The sequence below is a fragment of the Neolamprologus brichardi genome, chromosome 15, assembly GCF_056152115.1.
Source record: "Neolamprologus brichardi isolate AB-2024 chromosome 15, ASM5615211v1, whole genome shotgun sequence".
Lineage (NCBI taxonomy): Eukaryota > Metazoa > Chordata > Actinopteri > Cichliformes > Cichlidae > Neolamprologus > Neolamprologus brichardi.
In genome coordinates this window covers 38,872,501-38,890,649 of record NC_142118.1, presented here as the reverse complement: position 1 = coordinate 38,890,649, position 18,149 = coordinate 38,872,501, and the positions used below count along the sequence as shown (strand labels likewise).

The following is an 18,149-nucleotide window of genomic DNA, read 5'->3' as shown; positions in this document are numbered from 1 at the left end:
GCTAATAAAGTTACACAGTGAAATCATATTTATTATTATATTTACAAAACACCACAGTTTTTGTCTCGGTCGCATCATTTTATTTTGTGTGTATCTGCCACACCTTAAAGGCCGGTCTGTGAAAATATTGTCTGACATGAAACCGTCTGTGGAGCAAAAAAGGTTGAGGACCGCTGATTTACACCAAGCCTTTTTTCCTTTTTTCCATTTTACTGTCAGTTTTTACAGAAAAGCAGCCGCTGAATTATAATATTAATCTTAATGAATCATTATACTAAAGAATTATGATATACTAAAGAATTATTATCTTAAACCTAAGTATCCCATATCATAAATACAGGATATGTTGAATTCTCTTAATTCCATCTCTTTAGCTACATTATATGAAAAACCAGTTATATTTCAGGTCATATGAAGGAATGTATAGAATTATAAAAATGTCCGAGGAGTTCAAACACTGCTGCATTTATCACTAGTCCTCTTGCTCTTTATTGTCAGCTTATTAGCATTTGTAGGCCATAATCTCTTTATTGTTAGTGATGAAGATGGCAGTGATGGTTATAATCATCATGACACATACTAACTGCTTCTGTTTGTTGTAGTTTCCCAGCACAAGCTGTTCAATGAGCACCTGGTGTCGGCCAGTGGAAACCCTGCTCTGGTCATGAGGAGGAAGAAGCACACGGAGAAAGAGGTCCATGCTCATCTAATCAGCGTGCTGTCTGTGAGACTGAGAGAGGGCTACACCATCACAGACATCAGCCTTACTAAAGGTAAACGGCTGTGTGTCTTTACTAACAACTCGCACCAAGTCAGGAAAACTGTTTGTGTTGAGACTGAAGCTGCTGGTGACGTTAGGTGGGACTCAGCTGGAGGTGAAGCTCGTGCTCTTATGGAAACACAACATGCACATCGAGTATCTCGCGGCTGCCTCCTGGCCACTGGACCCCTCCAAGAGAACCACCAGAGTGGAGGTGACGATGGAGGGGAGCTACGACATCTTGCACGACATCAGCTGCACCCAGAGGAAACCCATCACCAGCCAGTACCGCACCTCTGTCATCCGACGCTTCTGGAACACGCTGCAGAGGTACGACACGAGGACTGGAATCTGGTTCCCAGTTAGAGGTTCTGTGCCACCATCATGTAGACATATTGATATGAAAATCCATGTGCTGTTTGTCCTTTCCAGCATCAACCAAACTGATCAGATGTTGATGCACCTGCAGTCGTTTAACTCGATGCCTGAGAACTACATGATTCCTGAGAGCACCAAAAATGGAGTTCCCCTGTTCTACATCCCTCCCGGCTCCACCACTCCGGTCAGCCTTGTTGTTATACTTCACACTATGTTGGGAACTTACCAAATGATCTGTGTTGGTGAAGGTTTAAAAACTGTGTGTGTCACAAAGTGTTGCTTTTGCGTAGTTGCATTTTCTTCTTGGAAAACTATCATCCCGAATGCTCCTAAATCCTGCAGAGTTATGAAGCATGACACCAAAATGGACATAAATATTGTTCTTATTGTTCCCGCTGTGTGGGACCTACTAACATGTAGTGTGTGTAGAGACCAGCTCTGTTTATCTGTTTGTCTCTTAACGCTGCCGCGTCTCTCCTCCTCCTCCAGGTCTTGTCTCTGCAGCACAGTGGATCGAAAGATTCCTCTCAGTCCCAGTTTGCATCATACTGGAAGCCCATCCTCTCTATGGACGCCAACTTCTGGCAGAGATGGCTTCACATGCATCGCATTGTCATCATCCTTGAGCATGATATGTAAGAATAATGAATCTCCAAAAGTTGATTGTTGATCTGGACGTAGTGTTTGTGGGAGAAACGTTTGGTCATCATCAGGTGACGTCTTCAGTCTCAGCTGCAGGTTTCAATCTTATAAACAGAACATTTGCATAATGACTGAAACCAGCCCAGTGAAGGAACGATGGGCTGGGAGGTCAGTTTATGATCATAATTATGCAAATTCTCATGACTATTGATCAACAACCACTGAGATCTCCTTACCTGGATGATTGAGCGTGCATTAAGAATAATGAAGCTCTTGTGTTCTTTTTATCAGCCATATTTGTTTATATCAGCTTATTTTTCTTTGCCTTCTTTCGTTGTTACCACAACACTTTGACCTTTGCAGGCCTGTCCCCAAACATCTGCACACACCTGGAAACAACGGGCGCTACAGCACCATCCAGTGCCGCATCTCCCACTCGGCCCTCACGTCACTGCTGAGGGACTGCAGCAGCTTCGTGCTGGTGGAGGGTTACTCGTATGTAACACTCATATACAGGTGAGACGACAGGTGGTGTTGATGTTTAAGACTCACGACTTCTGCCTCAACACTCTGTTTTCTCTCAGCAGCTCTTCTGATCAGCCTCCCACCTCCTTCTACTTGGTGCGTGTCATCTCAAAGACCCCCTGCATGGTCCTGCGTCTGGGTTTCCCCATCGGTACACCGGCCCATATTAGGAACAAGGTACTCAGTCAAAAAACATGTGGCCAATACAATATCAGTGTTATGATCCATATCTGTTAGTAGATGACAGTATTATATTTTTTGTGCACTGTTTTTACAAAATTCTCCATTTCTTTTATGAGCAGTTTTGTAAAAACATGCGAGGATGTTATAGGACACGTTTACGCTCGGGGGACAAACCGCCCCACTTGTAACTCTCTGAGACTCGTGTTGTGCTTTGTTTTCTAAAATCAGATTGTGGATGAGCTGCGAGAGCAGATCCTCAAGCTTCGCTTCCCTCATCGCGTTCAGAACAAAGAGGCAACACCCAAAACCAAGAGGAAGGCTGTGGGCCACCCGTCTCCATCCAAGTCTCCCTCCATCCCTGCTCCCAAGCCTGCGCTCTCTGACAGACCCTGTGTGGTGGTGGTCAGTAAGCCTCTGGAAAAGCTGCTTATCAGGTCGGTCCATGTCATAGTAGGCCACCAGAAGGTCATGTAGTCTAATAATAAATAAATAACCACTTAAAAGCACTGGTTACTAGGGATGGGTACCGGTATCCGGTGCCATGATGGCACCGGTTCTGACATAAACGGTAGTAACCAGACTGAAAAGCAGCGCACATTTCGGTGCTTTTTTTCCCTGAGACACACTTTGAATTCTAGCCAATCATTTTACGTTTCCGAGGATAGTAGGCGGGTCCAGGTACGTACGTTCTTTTAGAGCAGAGCTACAGATTAAAAACGCCCAAGGCGAAGCGGTCAAAGTCTGGCTGTACTTCACAGCAAAAGATGCAAACTCAGCAGCTGCAACAAGTGATTTAAGCTGATACTGTGATGCTGTCAAAGGAGGTAACACCTCAAATCTGATGAAACACCTGGCGACGCATAGCGGGTTTTTTTAAAAGCCGAGAAATGCGCCGTATTTGATAGCTTGCTGCGAGACCTCACACCGAGCACATCTACTGCGGGTGTGGTGCCTGTTATCGACCCGGAGTTAGCAACACCCCCCAAAAACCCGAAGAGGAGAGTCCTGGCCCCTAGCCCTGCCAGTGTAGCAGAAATGATGAGGATGATGATGCAGCAGCAGCCGTTCTTCTCTGCGTGAGTAGCTTCATGTTGTTGGTGTGTAATTTACGTTGAGTAGGCTAACCATGTTATTACATTAATGCATGTAAGGTGAACTAGCAAACACCATCATAGCTACATGCGGCTGTCTTCTTGTTTGATGGCAGATACTCCCTTCACCCTGGACAAAAAGGCTAAAATGACCAAAGAAAAAGTGGAAAACAGTTAAACATGAGAGGTTTTTGGACAAAGTTTGTGTTTTTTCCATTGTTTAAGCTGCTTCCAGCCAAGAGTGATACCATATATGCCCCATAGCTGCAGAAAAGGCTAACATTGTTATCTTTTTACAAAAAAACAGCTGAACATGAGAGGTTTTTGGACCAATTTTGTGTTCTCCATTCTTTAAGCACCGGCACCGTTTCAAAAGTACCGGTTTGGCACCGGTATCGGATAAAACCTAAACGATACCCATCCCTACTGGTTACACAGTTTGCTGTTGCTACAGTAACTGAACGGAGACTAACTGCTGGTCCTGTGCAGGTATGACAAGCTTCCTCTAGACTTCAGGACTCCCTTCATCTTCAACATGGAGAACTTCCCACTGCCCTCCAACACCGCCGCACCCCTCAGTGTGGCAGCGAACCGCACGGCCTCCTCGACGCTGGCCTCTCTGTCGCGTTACTTCCTGCACCAGCGTTGGGTGTGGGCCGTGCAGAGCAGCCAGGGACCGGCTGTAGCCATGCAGGCTGTTGCCCATATCCTGTCCATGCTCTCGGAGTAAGTTCACACTGTTAAATGTGATCTCTTTAAAAACACGACAGCTACGAATATAAATGAGCCAGAGGAAGAAATACACGCATTTGAGCAGCTTTTCAGCGTGATTGTGATGGTATCTACTCTGTGGTTAAGCTGCTCTCCCATAAATCAAACTGGAACAAACAAAGATGATGATCTACATTCAGGATTCTTTAAGTGTCTCTGTTTACAAATTTCTTCTCTTTGAGATGCAAAACCTTAAAATTGTCCTGATGTCTGCAGGATTCGCCTGTCAGAAGGCTTCAACTTTGCTGCCAGTGGCGAGGGCATCATAAACATGGTGATCGAGCTGCCGATGAAGGTAAAGAGCAGCAGCACAAACTGCTCTGCCAAAGGGATTCTCTGTGATCCTGATTTGGTTTTGTGTCTTCAGGGAACGTCAGGAGACGTGGACAGAGAGAGTCACTCTTGTATTGTTCAGTACATCCTGTTTCCCCCTCACTCTACCTCAACTAAGGACAGGTAAGCCTGGCAGTACCCAGAGTTTAGACCAGGACACTGTTAGGACGGAGCTTTGATTAACAGCAACAGGAAGGTGTTGTCACTTTGAGTTCAGCGTGATCAAACCTGTGTTAGGGGAAAAGTCCACGTTTAGTTCACCTGTTTATTAAAGCTGCAGATAAGCAACAGAAACCAGAAACAGTGGAATTCATTTAAAAAACAGTAACATGTACATAACGCAGCATTTTACATCCAGGCTCAGTTTGACTGATTTATTCATATTTATTGCAAAGCTGCAGCTGGTCAGCGTGTGGTTGGTCAGCTCTGTGATGAGGAAGAAGCTGTGTGACTGACATGTTTATGTCAGCAGCGTGTCATTGTCATTTAATCTGAGACACCCTGATACTGCGTCGACGTTTGTAAAGTGTTGATCTAACACGAAGCTCTTTAACACTCTAAGCTCAGCTGAACTGTTCAATTTTCAGCCTTTTGTTTTGTCTTTCGTGGAGTTCTAGCTTCTCCACCGACGATGACAACGACACCGAGGTGGAGGCGGTCGACCTGGACACAGAGCTGAACCTTGTGACCGAATGCTGGGTGGAACCGCAGTGCGGCACGGTGAACTGCACGGATCAGCACCGCTCCTTTCAGGGCCTGAAGTACCAGGAGCTCCCTCGAGCGGTACGAAAAGCTGGTTTATACAAGTTGCTCTGCTCTGTGTCTGTACGTGAAGCTCGTTAAAAGCAGCAGGTTTGGTTTACGCGTCCCTGTTGTGTTGCAGATCTTCCCGAGGGACTTGGCCTGTATGTCCACCATGATGACCTTTGAGTATCTGAGCCAGCTGTGTCAGAACAAGGATCAGGTCTGCTCTCTGCCAGCTGGACTCAAGGATGCACAAGGTAACAAACGCAGCTTTTAATCAGCGTTAGCAAAACGTATGACATCACAACAATGACTGCAAGAGTCGTGCTGAAGTGTTAGCACTCAGTCTGCCATTGTGAGACGTTTGTTGAGCTCATTTTAGTCAAACATTAAACTAAAGCTGAAGACGTTAAAGCCTCGATGGCTCAGCGTTTGCTTGTTTGAAAATGTGATGATTTTCCATCATGTGTGCAGGAGAACATCTGGTCTCTGAGGAGAGCATCCACATGGTTCCTTTCCAGTTCGACCTCATTAAGCTGCTCCCAAAATGCCAGCAGGTCGAGCTGTTTTTTGTCACATTCAGCACAGGTATGTGCAGCACGCTTTACTTCAACCTGCTTTAGACAGAGTAGCGTCCTGTATATGAGGGCTCGCTGATTTTAATGCATCTCACTTCCATCGGTGTCCTACAACATGCATCTATACGCTTGGAAATTATAATGAAATTAAAAAAAGGATCGATTTGAGCTGAATTTTCTGATGTGCGCGTTTCCCTTTTCGTGCTCAGCGATGGGGAATGAGGAGCAGCTGAACAGCTCCCACTGCCTGCCCAACGAGCTCCTGCTCAGCCTCTTCCACACCAGCCTGGAGAACGAGCTGAGCGACAGAGAGATCCCGTTAGCCGACGGGGACCACGTCGCCTTCATGCATCACATCTTGGAGCGGGAACGAGACGGCCACGTCGCTCCGTTCTCCCTGCCGGTTATTAAAGGTCTGTACGAGTCTGTATCCAGAGTATCGCTGGAGGTAGATGATCCCATTATGATGATAGGAGAGTTGTTGTGTTCTCTATTTTATCAGTTTCTCTGTCGTCTCGGTTTCTTTAGAGGAGAGCGTGAAGCCTGCAGAGAAACAGGACACGATGACGTCATTCTACACGGCCGGCAGCAGCAAAGAGGTGATGGGGTCAACCAGCACTTTACAGGTGATCTCCCACATTTACACAAAACCAAACCTGTGTCACGTTTAAGTGTGTCAGCTGTTTTATTTATGTTGTTTCCAACTGCAGCTCGTGATGATCTGTTGAAGCCTTTGAATCTTTGAATCTTTAGAGCCGTTGGTGCCTTTAGGCTTGATTGCCACACGTCTGTGATACTTGTATTGTTTTCTTCTGCTGTTTCTAGATAAACGTACTAAAGTAAATCATGGGATAGGAATGCAAACATTTCTCTAATAAATTGAAATTGTCCTCTTGAGCTCTCTGACTGTTTCTGCAGGTAATGAGGCCACAGCTAGGGCTGGGTATCGTCACTGATTTCTAGAATCGATTCAATTCAATTCGATTTGAATCTGGGAAATTTTGACAGTCAGAAATATTATAATTCAGATCAGTACATTTACATTTTTTTATCTATAAAAAGGAAGCTGACACACGCAAGACTATATCACAGGTGTGAGCGTCACAGCAGAGGCCTTTGTGTCAAAGTAGCTGAAGATAAAACACAGAAAAACATGAAGGAGATTTTCCTGTTTTGGGATTTTATAAAGATATTCTGCAGTACATCAAAAAGGAAAGAAAACCATTAATCAACACATGAACATTACCTCTGAAGTTACAGCGGTTTTATTAGAGACACGGCTGAGCGTTTTGCATTTTGCATAATTCTAAAAAGTTTAAATTTGTTCAGTATTGAACGGCAGAAATTAGGTTTTCTTTTCGGAAGTATGTAAAACGGGAAAAAAAAAACCGTCGGCCGACAGCCTGTAAACAACTGTAGACTTGTGCGTAACAAGCAAGCGAATAATGCAGAAAACAGTACAGAGAGAGAGAGAGAGAGCTGTGCATCGTGGTCGAAGCAAAACAGTAAAAGTCAGAGTGAATACATGACGATGTTTATGTGAAGCGTAGTTTTATCTTCTTTTGCTGCTGGTTTGGTCAATATTGTTTGGAGAGAGATAAACTAACAGCTTTAGAATCAGCGCATAAAGGGCGTGAACACAAAGCTCGACCCGCCCACAGATCAGAATCAGCGAGCTGTCGGCTTTCAGCCCCGACCGTGAGAAATTCGACATCTCACTGATTCTGATCTGCGCTGTGTGTTTAAGTCTTTGTGCAGAAGCCGTGTTCCTGCTCTCAGTTACTGTCTTAGCTGTTTGGTGGTTGTTGAAATTTTGTGAGATTTCACCTGAGATTCTGGCGTTTCGGGCAAAATAAATTTATATTAAAAATTCATTCAGGATTTTAATGAATCAATTTTGCGTAATCCAAGCCAGAATCGATTTTAATTGATAAATCGATTATAAAAACCCAGCCCTAGCCACAGCTACACTGGAAATCTGCAGCGGGAGCTGCTTCAGGTCCCTCGTTGGTCTTTCCTGTATTCGTGACAAATGTCTGTTGTGTTTGGCAGAGTTTCAGCAACGCAGACCTCGTGGATGAAGAGCCCCTGTTGTTGGAGAGCAGCTGCTCTGCGCCACAGTGGAGATGTTATGCCAAGTGCATCAGCTCCCAGCATCTAATCCTCACCTTCCTTCCTGCTACCTTCACAGGTGAGTCTGGAGCTTGTTGGCTCTGGTGGTTCCAGCTCACTCTCATGATGTTTGTTACGTTGCAGATGTTCTGATGCTGATGGCTGCAGGAGAGAGCGAGCCTCGCAGTAATGTGAGCACACAGGAGGACGACACTTTGACTCCCAGCAACAAATCTCAGGCCGACTCTTTGTCTGGGTCCACTGGTGGCGCTGAAGGGTCCGAGTCTGGACTCAGCCTGCGCTCTAGTCGGCGACTGAGCTCCGGCACTGCCAGGTCCCCTGTGCTCTCATCTCCATCTGATGGCCAGACGGGAGCTGCTGACTCCCAGACCCTGGAGCAGAACAGCTGGGACAGCAGAGGCTCAGAGATGGAGAGTTGGATGCCGGGCTCAGGTGAGCCTAAAACCACGTCTGCAGGATTTTAGTTGTTCAAACATTTTGCACAAAGATTGACTTTTTCCTGATGTTTCCAGATGCTGCAGAAAAAGAAGGAGTGCACTTCTCTGAACCACAGAAGACAGACTTCCATATCAGCCTCAGCAGACAGCTTTCCCAGCAGAGCACTGGTGACAGCAGCCAGCTGAAGTGTCCAGTTTACGTCTACAACTGTTCGCTGGAGAATCTGAAAGAGCAGCTGGTTCACCCAAACTCCAGCCGCCAACCCAGAGACGTCTTCTTCAGGTACTGAGGGGAAAACAAGCAAGCATGAAACACTGAGAGACACGTTTTTACAGTTGTGTTGTCAGGTACAATCAGGCATCTAGAATTACTGTATATATTTGGGTCTTTTTGTAACTTTGGCTAACGGTCCTCTCATCATAATGACACTGTTATCAAATACTGAATATGGCTCATCTAAGCCAGTCTTAGAAGAAGTACTAGACAAAGAGTGTTGTAATCAGGCTTTGTCATGATTGTGCGACGCACTGTGAGGACTGTTGCAGTGGAGATGTTAACATGTGTGTCTCTGGTTGTCTTCACGGGTGAGAATAGAGCCCGAGATGCAGAGTCCTGGGAGATGTGTCAGCAGATGAAGTTCAGGTAGCACACGTCTGTCTGTCTGCTCTCCTTCTGTCTGCTGAGGGGCTGCTCAGCTCTCACTGGACACTTCTGCCAACTTAGGGATGCGCTTGTAGAGCGGGACGGTGCGGCTTTAATAAAACTAGGCTGGTAACAGCATCTGCTCCCCGGCCTGTCTGTGCTTCCTCCTGTTGCTGCATACATCAGAGAAAGCCAGACGCTCATCAAAGGGTCACATTTCTTCTCCTGTCGCTGTCATGTGCTCATTTGGAGCTCTGACATTGTTGAAGTCTCTTAAAACTGTGGCCTTGCCTTCATGCCTGCTGTCCCGTCCTACTGAATAAGACATAAAAATGATGTTTGTATCATAAATACTAAGATGTGTTTTTTTTCAGGTTGTAAATCAAAATTGCCTCAGACGGTCACTTCCTGTGGGAAGGGATGCAGGTTTAAGACACTTCCAGTTTAGACTGATATTTAAACCTGGGATCTACATCCATGTTTTATATGCAAAGTTTTTATCCACGAACATGAATTATGAAAGTCTCAGTGGGATGCTGGCCTCCCTGTGTTTATATGTATTAACACTGCTGATATCACAGGCTGCAGGTTTGTAATTAGTTTTATTGGAGAACCAGCCTCACTGCTGATGAGCCGAGGATTACACATGAACTATAGTTTTAATTCATGATGTGGACAGATCAAACTTTCTGTTTACATTATTTGTGCTGGTGTGACTGAGTAATGCAATCATTCAGTTTCCTGTGTGACACGACGCTCACTGCATGCTTGAAGCTGACAGAAACAGTTTAAAATAGTTGGCAGTGTTTACTGGTGCACCTCAAACACTGACATTGTGGATTGTGGTGACATTTGAAGCCAAACTCTGTATATTTGTCAGGGATGATTATTTCTACCTGTTATTCTATATAATATTGTCACACAGACACTGAACAGTGTAGATCAGCCTGTTTAACTCCACATGCAGTTTACACGAGACAGTTTTATTTCTTATATGAATGTTATTGATTTTAACTGTCATGAACAGGATGTGACACGTCATAATAATAACAAACAGTCGCAGCAGGTGGGATAGCCAATCGCTAAGTGATGACGTCTGAACAAACTGCTCCGTGTTTATTATGTTGTGTTTTTAACATGTTTTAATACTTTTTTCTAATCTCAACAAGCCCGTAAAAACAGTCAGTGATCGCTGTCGGCCTCTCTCGGTTTTTATCACCACTGTTCATTTTACAGCTCAGTGTTTAAACCCTTACGATGTAGCTGCAGCCCAGCAGCAGTATATGAATGACTAACCTCGTATTGTGGATGGATTATCTCAGTTGTTCTCCTGCTGAAGTTTGGTCCGTTTACAGCATCCTGCCATGCGACTGTATTTGTCTCTAACCATCAGGAACCTTCACGTTAACTTTTATCGAGGGGAAAAAAGTTAGCGTTCATCCTCCAGCTTCACTGTGTTTATGCTAACATAGCTGTGTAGCTAGCGATCACGTAGCACATCATTATATAGCAGCTAGCCCAACTTCAGTAACCCTACAAACGTCACTGCTGTTTAGTTTTCTGTCTTCATTTATGTTGGAAGTGATAGCAGAGCTGTACGTTTGAACCAGAATGTACCAGATATCATTTAATCTGCAGACTTCCCGCGTACCTCTAGATGGCGCCAAAGTACCACCACGCGTACCACAGTTTGTGAACCATTGATGTAGCGGGGATGCAGAGACTGGTGATGCTTAAACTGACACCACGACATATTTGTAAACATGTAAAGTTATGCTGATGTTTATAAACACAAGCATACTGGAGTCTGGAGTTCATGCTAATACTTAGAATGGGTTAACTGGGAAACAATAAGACTTCCTGTGCTTAACAGTTAACTCTGGGTGTCAACACTGAATTAAGACTGTTGTTAAGTTTAAACTACAAACCTATAAACACACACAAATAATTTCTACACTTAGGTTAAAAACAGAAATATTAATAAATGACTCGTCTGACTTTGTCCTGATAAATCGTGTTTGCTCCTCCCCTGATTCAGCGCTTCAGATGCTTGCTGTGGAGGTTCAGCTGTCCCTCACAGGCTTATTGGCTCCTTCGATGATGCTTAATCCCCAGTCCCAGTCACATAAGCATAGAGACCAGTCAACAACCACTGGTTAACATGGAAACAGTCAAATGTATTTGCTTTGGGAAATGCATGTCGGTCATTTAGCAGTCGGTCAGAAGGATTTTGGCTTGTGAGGGTTTCATCGACTGGTCTCTCGGCCTTGTGACTGGGCCTGTACTGGTGCAGATATGGGTTCATGCTTACATGTAAGTGCTTATGCAAAACTAGGTGCAATGGAGCTGTCTGTATTTTAACCAGCACTGTTTTCTACATGTGTGAGATTGAGGTTTTATGTACTAACGTAATCTGTCCTTGTGGGTTCAACTGATCCTTCATCATCCTGTCAGACCCGGTTCCTCGTCTCAGTGTCTTTTCTGTGCCGTTGTTCCCCAGCAGGTCTCTGTCTCAGGATCGCAGCAGTCCGTCTCCTTGGACCGACCTCCTGTCTCAGCCTCACAAACACAAGGAGCTGGCCAACTACTGCAGCATGCTGCAGGAGCATTACTACCAGAGCTACGTCAAAGGTGATCTGTGTCCACCAACACGAATGCTCCGAGCTTAACTGAGTAGTCAAAAAGAAAAATCCTTACTCCATCAAAACACACAAAAATGAGGAGGTTAAGTTCATCACAGCAGTGCAACACGTCACATGATTTCACAGGTGTTAAAATACAGTGACTGAAACTCGTCTGAGTGTCCTTTGGTCACGCGTCCATGTTGTTGTCAGGTGTATACCGCAGCCTGCAGCAGTCCTACAACATCAGCTCCCAGGACGTCCTGATGGCGATGGACTACTGTGAAGAATCGCTGCAGGAGATCGACATCACCTCCTTCCTGCAGACGCTATGTGGACACATCAGGGTGTTCAGGGAACACGGCAAGACTCCAGGATGGGGAGGAGGGCCTCTGAAGCCTTCAAGGAGCCCCGCCACGTTTATCATTGGTGAAGCTGAGGGGGAGCAACTCGACGATAAAGTGGCCTCTTCGTGCAGGTGAAGCCAATCATCAGAATCAGACAAATGCCAGTTTTTGAGAAATAAGTTGCTTCTATTTAACATAATCAGCATTTAAAAGTTACAGCTTATCACCTTCTTATATTTTGGTTTACATAAAACATCTCCGCACAGGGAGTAACCCACGTTTCTGCCCATCTGTCTGTGGATCTGTTTATCTGGTGGCATGCAAACCATCAGGATATAGTTTAGTTATTTGGTAATGACTGAAACTGTCCAGCAGGTGGTGCTGTCTGAGCTGGTGAAGTCACATCCACTGAGGCCTACGTCAGGTTTTTCTTCACATGTGCTGATGTTGGTGCTACTCAAACATACTTTGATTCGTTTGTTATGTTAATGAACTTTATTTATTCTCCACTTTCCTGTAAAAAGACGGTTTAGTTATATTATAAACAAGTCTTTGTGTTTTGTAGTCACATGTCTAAGCGCCCGTCTTCTCACTGTGCTTTACATTGTCAGGGAAAGACTCAGTAAACTGCAGTAAAAACCTCCAGACCGGCCCCTGTAAGCAAGCGAACGTGGGGAAGAAGAGCTCCAGTTTAGCAGGATGAGATCTCTGACAGGAGACTTGGGAAGGGTGGGGGAGGTGGGGGGAGCCTTTTGCCACCATTTGATTGAAGAGTCAGAAGAACGAAAACAGCACAAAACTATGATACAACTAAGCAAAGTTTTAGTGTCATTTAATGTAGCTTCATGAAAATGTTTGTAATGTAAGAAGGATGGTGTCTGTTTCCTAAATGCAGTCTGTGGGCCTGCGCTCCCACGGTGGGCCTGCCCTCCCACGGTGGGCCTGCCCTCCCACGGTGGGCCTGCGCTCCCACGGTGGGCCTGTGCCCCCACAGTGGGTGCTCTGTTGGAATAATGTGGCGCTCTGAGACCTCCAGGATGTCAGAGCTGTTTGAGAAGTGATTTCATTTATTTATTTATTTATTTCACACTTGGTACAACAATTCAAACAAACCAACCACACTTTCTATCAAAAGCACTACAACCATGTGTGAAAAGGAGCAGGAAGAAGAAAATATTCTTATTAAACCCCGCCCCCTATCTACAATCCAATTTATATTACAAGTGGGCACCAAAAATCAGGACAAACTAACATTAACATTTATCTGCAGTCCTAACCCAAACCAAACAACAAATTTACAATCAGAATAACCGCTCCACATAGTAACAAGGAGAAAAATTAAAATTAAAATAAATAAAACAAAAATTCTAATGGATCCTTTTTCAATGAACTCCAGTTTCATTCACATTCTTCATATTGAGTTATTGTTTTAAGCATGTAACACTTTTTAAAACAATGTAAATTTATACAACTCTTTAAATTAAAATGAAGTGAGTTCCACAGTCGTATACTCCTAACCGTTGGACTCATTAGTCTGTGTGTAGTCCGAGCTAGCTGATGCTTAAAATAACATTTCCTTCTGCTGTCTTCTCCCCCTGAACACAATAAAAATACTCTTTGTAACTTAAAGGGCAAAATATTATTTTTAGCCTTAAACATAATTAATAGTGTCCGTAATTTCACTAAATCTCCTCATTTTAATCATTTCGATTTTATAAATAATTTATTTGTATGTTCTCTATATTTAACATTATGAATCATTCGTATCACTTTCTTCTGTAATAAGTTTAGAGGTTTTACAAAGTGAAACATGATCAATGCATGTTTCACTTTCACCAGTCATCATTCAGATAAAGCAACAAACCACCACACGATGTCGCTAATCGTCCTTCGATGAATCAGATCTGTTAACATGTTCCAGTTCATAAGTTTGCTGTGGGTGTGTTGGCTCTTTTCCTTCCACAGCACTTTTATAACGACTGTTTTAAGGTCAGTCTGCAATGAGACTCATGTTCTGACACAGTTATTAATTGTGTGATATTTCTGGCTGCAGTGTTGAAGTGGAGGACACCAGTGAGGCTGAATCCAGAGGAGCTCCTGATTCCTCTGCTCCTACATCTCCACCGATCAAGGAGGAGCCCAAGAAAGGAACGATACCAGAATTCCCTCTGACGCTGCTGCAGACGCAGCCCACGTGTGACGTGTATCCAGATCTGCACAAAATAATACAGGTAGTGTCTGAAGGGGAATCCCCCACTCTTCAGTTCCTTAAAGCTGATTCTTGTACCAGAAGAATTATTTATTATTATTATATAATTATTTAACAGCTTTAAATAATTATCATTTCAATTTTAAACTGTTGTCAGGATAAATTCATGGAGATCCTCTCTCAGTATTTCAAAAGTGTTCCCTCCAATCCACACTACTTCTACTACTCTCCACCTTCATCCAAGAAAGAGGTGAGTTTGCTACAAATACGTCACACAGCAGGTTAGATGGATATCATCAAGGATTTGGACAAATCAGATGTTGGGGGGAACTAAAAACTGTTTATTTCAGAGAAACTGAAGAGAGAGATGAGCGATATCTGAGCATGAACCTTGCTGCTCTGATTTTCCTTCACAGGAGTCGGAGGACGGCGAGATGAAAAGACGGCCGAGTGAAGAGCTGCTGTCAGAAGCTGAGCCCGCCACTGAAGACGGTAAAGGCCGTTCTGAAAGCTTGCCTTTAGTTTGGGTTTGTTGTTCGTCTCCCGTCAGCTCACACATTCAGTTCAGTGTTCAGCAGTAACAAATATTAAAAGTTGAGGATCATGTTTCGTCCTTCATTAAGCACAAGTTGTTATGCTTCTAATCTTCCCTGGAAGCTTCTGTGCAGGGATGTCGTAGCTTTTTGTTTCTTTTCTTCCTCCTGTAGCTGTTGATAACTTGCCCCCTGTAGCCAAAAGGTTGAATAATCGAAATTACTGTGAAAACGTGACTCAACAAAAGGGCTGCTGTTGTTGGAGGAGGCTACAAAATATAAAATGTGTGATTGAAAGGGAAAATAAAACGAGTGTATTTTCAGCAGTCGTCCATCCTGAGCCCTAAATGCTCCATTCAGATATTCCTCTCCAGTCAATAACTAACAGCGCCTGCCTGCTCATGAGCGTTACACATTTATAATGGAAAGCAATCGTTATGGAGACTTCAGTGTCTGGGAGAAAGGTGTAGAAGGTGTTGCTTCTTTAACTCAAAGTAGGGTGAAGATGAGGAAGACTCTGAGGCCGAGCCTGGTTAAACTGATCATTTTAGTACGGCTCGTTTCACATTTAACATCCAGGACTTTTGTGTTCGTGCTTCATCACTTAGTTTTTAATCAGCCTTATACGTCGTTATTTCAGCGACTTCTGTTTCATGTTGTAGAAACGCGAGACACATCAGCTCCTTTTGAGGTGAATTCAATAAATGTGGAGCAATGAAACAAACCAGCAGAGGCCCAGAAGAGTGCAGTCAAACACACACAGGAGGAGAAGCAGCATCACATCAGCTAAGAATACACCTGAAAATGCTTTTATAACATCAGGGTTTACGCCCCTTCTCTCATCGATTACAGATCAAATATGTCGATTGCAGATCAAATACGTCGATTGCAGATCAAATACGTCGATTGCAGATCAAATACGTCGATCGCAGATCAAATACGTCGATCGCAGATCAAATACGTCGATTGCAGATCAAATACGTCGATCGCAGATCAAATACGTCGATCGCAGATCAAATACGTCGATCGCAGATCAAATACGTCGATCGCAGATCAAATACGTCGATCGCAGATCAAATACGTCGATCGCAGATCAAATACCTCGATTGCAGATCAAATACGTCGATTGCAGATCATATACGTCGATTACAGTAAATGGTACATGTTAGATGGCTAAAAACAGACACAGAAGTTCCTCTTTCTATCACACTTTCCATACATGGCAATAAATTTGAAGCCTAGATGGTCCCTGAGGTCCTTTTCTTGTCTTCTGTCATCTGTTACCAAACAAACTGAAATGCAGTTAGAAGCTAAATGAATTTCGGACCTTTGGCAGGTTTCTGGATTATGTGTTTGTAAGCGTGTACACTGTTTATCCTTCTGTGCTCCAGGTCACCTACACTACAGAGTGTGACGACAGAGCTTCACAAAGCTTAAAACCTTCTTTAATAGACTGAGCATCAACTCTGAATGAGCACAAACATGCAGTGTGTATAAAATAATCATCGCTGCACCTGTAATAAAAGGTTAGCATGGTGGCAGTAGCTTTAATAAACATCTCTAATGCAACATCAGTGTAGGATATATTATTAATGTTAATAATGCAGGTTATATTGTAGCAGTAAGATAATGTCTGATACTCGTCTATGTATTCATATACAGTTATATTTACTGTTAGACACTGACACAAACACACAAGTTATTATAACTCAGTGAGTAACCTTCAGGAATTAGACGTTCATGTGGAGTCCTTTATTTCCTGGAACGCCCAATGCAGTCCTGCATTATCGAGAGAACAACGTCAAGACGGGGGTCGCTTTTCCTGTAGTTGGCATGTAGTCCACACATGCACAACAATGCACAACAGGCAGGATCCACGTGGTCCCTGTGGGTCATTAAAGAGTCTGAAAGTAAAATAAAGTCTTTCCTAAAACCTTTTTAACCAAAGACGTGAAACAACAGAAAGAGTTTGCAGAGATTTTCTGATTCTTACGACTACTTTAAAGTTGTCTTGCTGCACTTGCAGAAAATGTGCCGTCTTCCTGCATAATGACGGAGAGTGACACGGATCTGGTGGTGGAGTATGAGGAGCACCCAGGCAGCAGCTCCCAGGGAGAGGGCGAGGACCAGTCCCTGTCTGACTCCAACACTGTGAACCAGGACCAGGACTCGTTCAGCATCCTGGAGGGCGAGTCGCTGCTGGAGAACGAGGCCCCACAGCTGGACATGCCACCGCTGTTTGTTCATATCACCTGCTCTGTCAACATGAAGAGCTGCCATGGCTCCGTGCCCATGCAGACGCTGCCCACGTGCCTGGGTGAGCACAGCTGACTGCTCTCAGCCTAAGTGGCTTCTTTCTGTGCAAGGCAGAATCTCTGAAGCTGTGTTACTGTTTCTATAAATCACCACTTCAAAGAGTTGCTGCTTCTGTTAATTTTGTTCCCGAGCTTACTTCACAGTTGTGTTTGCAGGTGAGGTCATTTCCTGCCTGGAGAACGCTGAGGCGGTGCGGTCTGTAGATCTGAACGAACTCTCAGTCACGCTGGATATCTTTGTCCTGACGCTGCCTCTGGAGATCGAAGCCATGGCAGACTTCCATCATAACAGGTCGTGTGCAAAATCCAGTTTTTATCTCAACATTTCCTGATCGATTGCAGTAAAGATCCTTTGTTGGTAGGATTTTAATGAAATCACACTTTGACCTTTTTAAAAGTGCTGACATGGAGAAATAAACATAAACTGGTGACGTTGCTTTTTCTGCAGTGAGTTTCTGAAATGGCCTTTAAAGAGTTATTGATGCGTCTTTGGGCAGGAGTTTACTCACTTTCCTGGATTTGACCACAAAAAGCAAACAGAATGAAAGGAAAGCTGAACATGAACCAAAAACAAACCCTTTCAGAGAACAAAGGATCTTTCTGCACTAAAGTGGCTCCAGCACAGATGAACCAGGAACACCTTTGAAAGAGAAACACGACAAACTGGACCACAGTTTGTCGTGTTTCTGTTACCCAGTCCTCGTGCTCGTTAGCTCTGCAGCGAGACCTCTCCAAGGTGAACACCATCTCTCAGCCTGTGACAGCTGCAATAGTCTGCAGCCAGATGAAGAGATGAATAAATGTCAGACACATGAAACTCAATGAGAGCATTTTTTTTTCTCAAAGATATTTTTATTGATTTAAAGCAACAAAGAAAAACAGATAAACACAGAATCGTTAAACAAC

General features: G+C 44.1%; 1 protein-coding gene across 3 annotated transcripts in view; it reads left to right on the top strand.

Annotated features, from left to right (window-relative positions):
- The window catches only part of szt2 (SZT2 subunit of KICSTOR complex), a 118,411-nt gene that overhangs the window by 9,960 nt on the left and 90,302 nt on the right, over positions 1–18,149 (top strand). The window contains exons 9-34 of one of the 3 annotated variants that reach the window (XM_087852907.1): positions 603–773; positions 859–1,090; positions 1,193–1,322; positions 1,628–1,773; positions 2,144–2,296; positions 2,368–2,482; positions 2,717–2,922; positions 4,069–4,305; positions 4,567–4,645; positions 4,718–4,806; positions 5,301–5,466; positions 5,567–5,684; positions 5,902–6,015; positions 6,215–6,418; positions 6,534–6,631; positions 8,058–8,196; positions 8,262–8,570; positions 8,651–8,858; positions 9,171–9,218; positions 11,722–11,849; positions 12,053–12,317; positions 14,240–14,417; positions 14,553–14,645; positions 14,812–14,887; positions 16,955–17,245; positions 17,400–17,535. In XM_087852907.1, the coding sequence (XP_087709033.1) occupies positions 603–773; positions 859–1,090; positions 1,193–1,322; positions 1,628–1,773; positions 2,144–2,296; positions 2,368–2,482; positions 2,717–2,922; positions 4,069–4,305; positions 4,567–4,645; positions 4,718–4,806; positions 5,301–5,466; positions 5,567–5,684; positions 5,902–6,015; positions 6,215–6,418; positions 6,534–6,631; positions 8,058–8,196; positions 8,262–8,570; positions 8,651–8,858; positions 9,171–9,218; positions 11,722–11,849; positions 12,053–12,317; positions 14,240–14,417; positions 14,553–14,645; positions 14,812–14,887; positions 16,955–17,245; positions 17,400–17,535 (4,129 nt within the window). Of the gene's footprint in view, positions 1–602; positions 774–858; positions 1,091–1,192; positions 1,323–1,627; positions 1,774–2,143; positions 2,297–2,364; positions 2,483–2,716; positions 2,923–4,068; positions 4,306–4,566; positions 4,646–4,717; positions 4,807–5,294; positions 5,467–5,566; positions 5,685–5,901; positions 6,016–6,214; positions 6,419–6,533; positions 6,632–8,057; positions 8,197–8,261; positions 8,571–8,650; positions 8,859–9,170; positions 9,219–11,718; positions 11,850–12,052; positions 12,318–14,239; positions 14,418–14,552; positions 14,646–14,811; positions 14,888–16,954; positions 17,246–17,399; positions 17,536–18,149 lie in introns of all 3 variants that reach the window. The other 2 variants (XM_087852906.1, XM_087852905.1) reach the window with 2 other exon arrangements.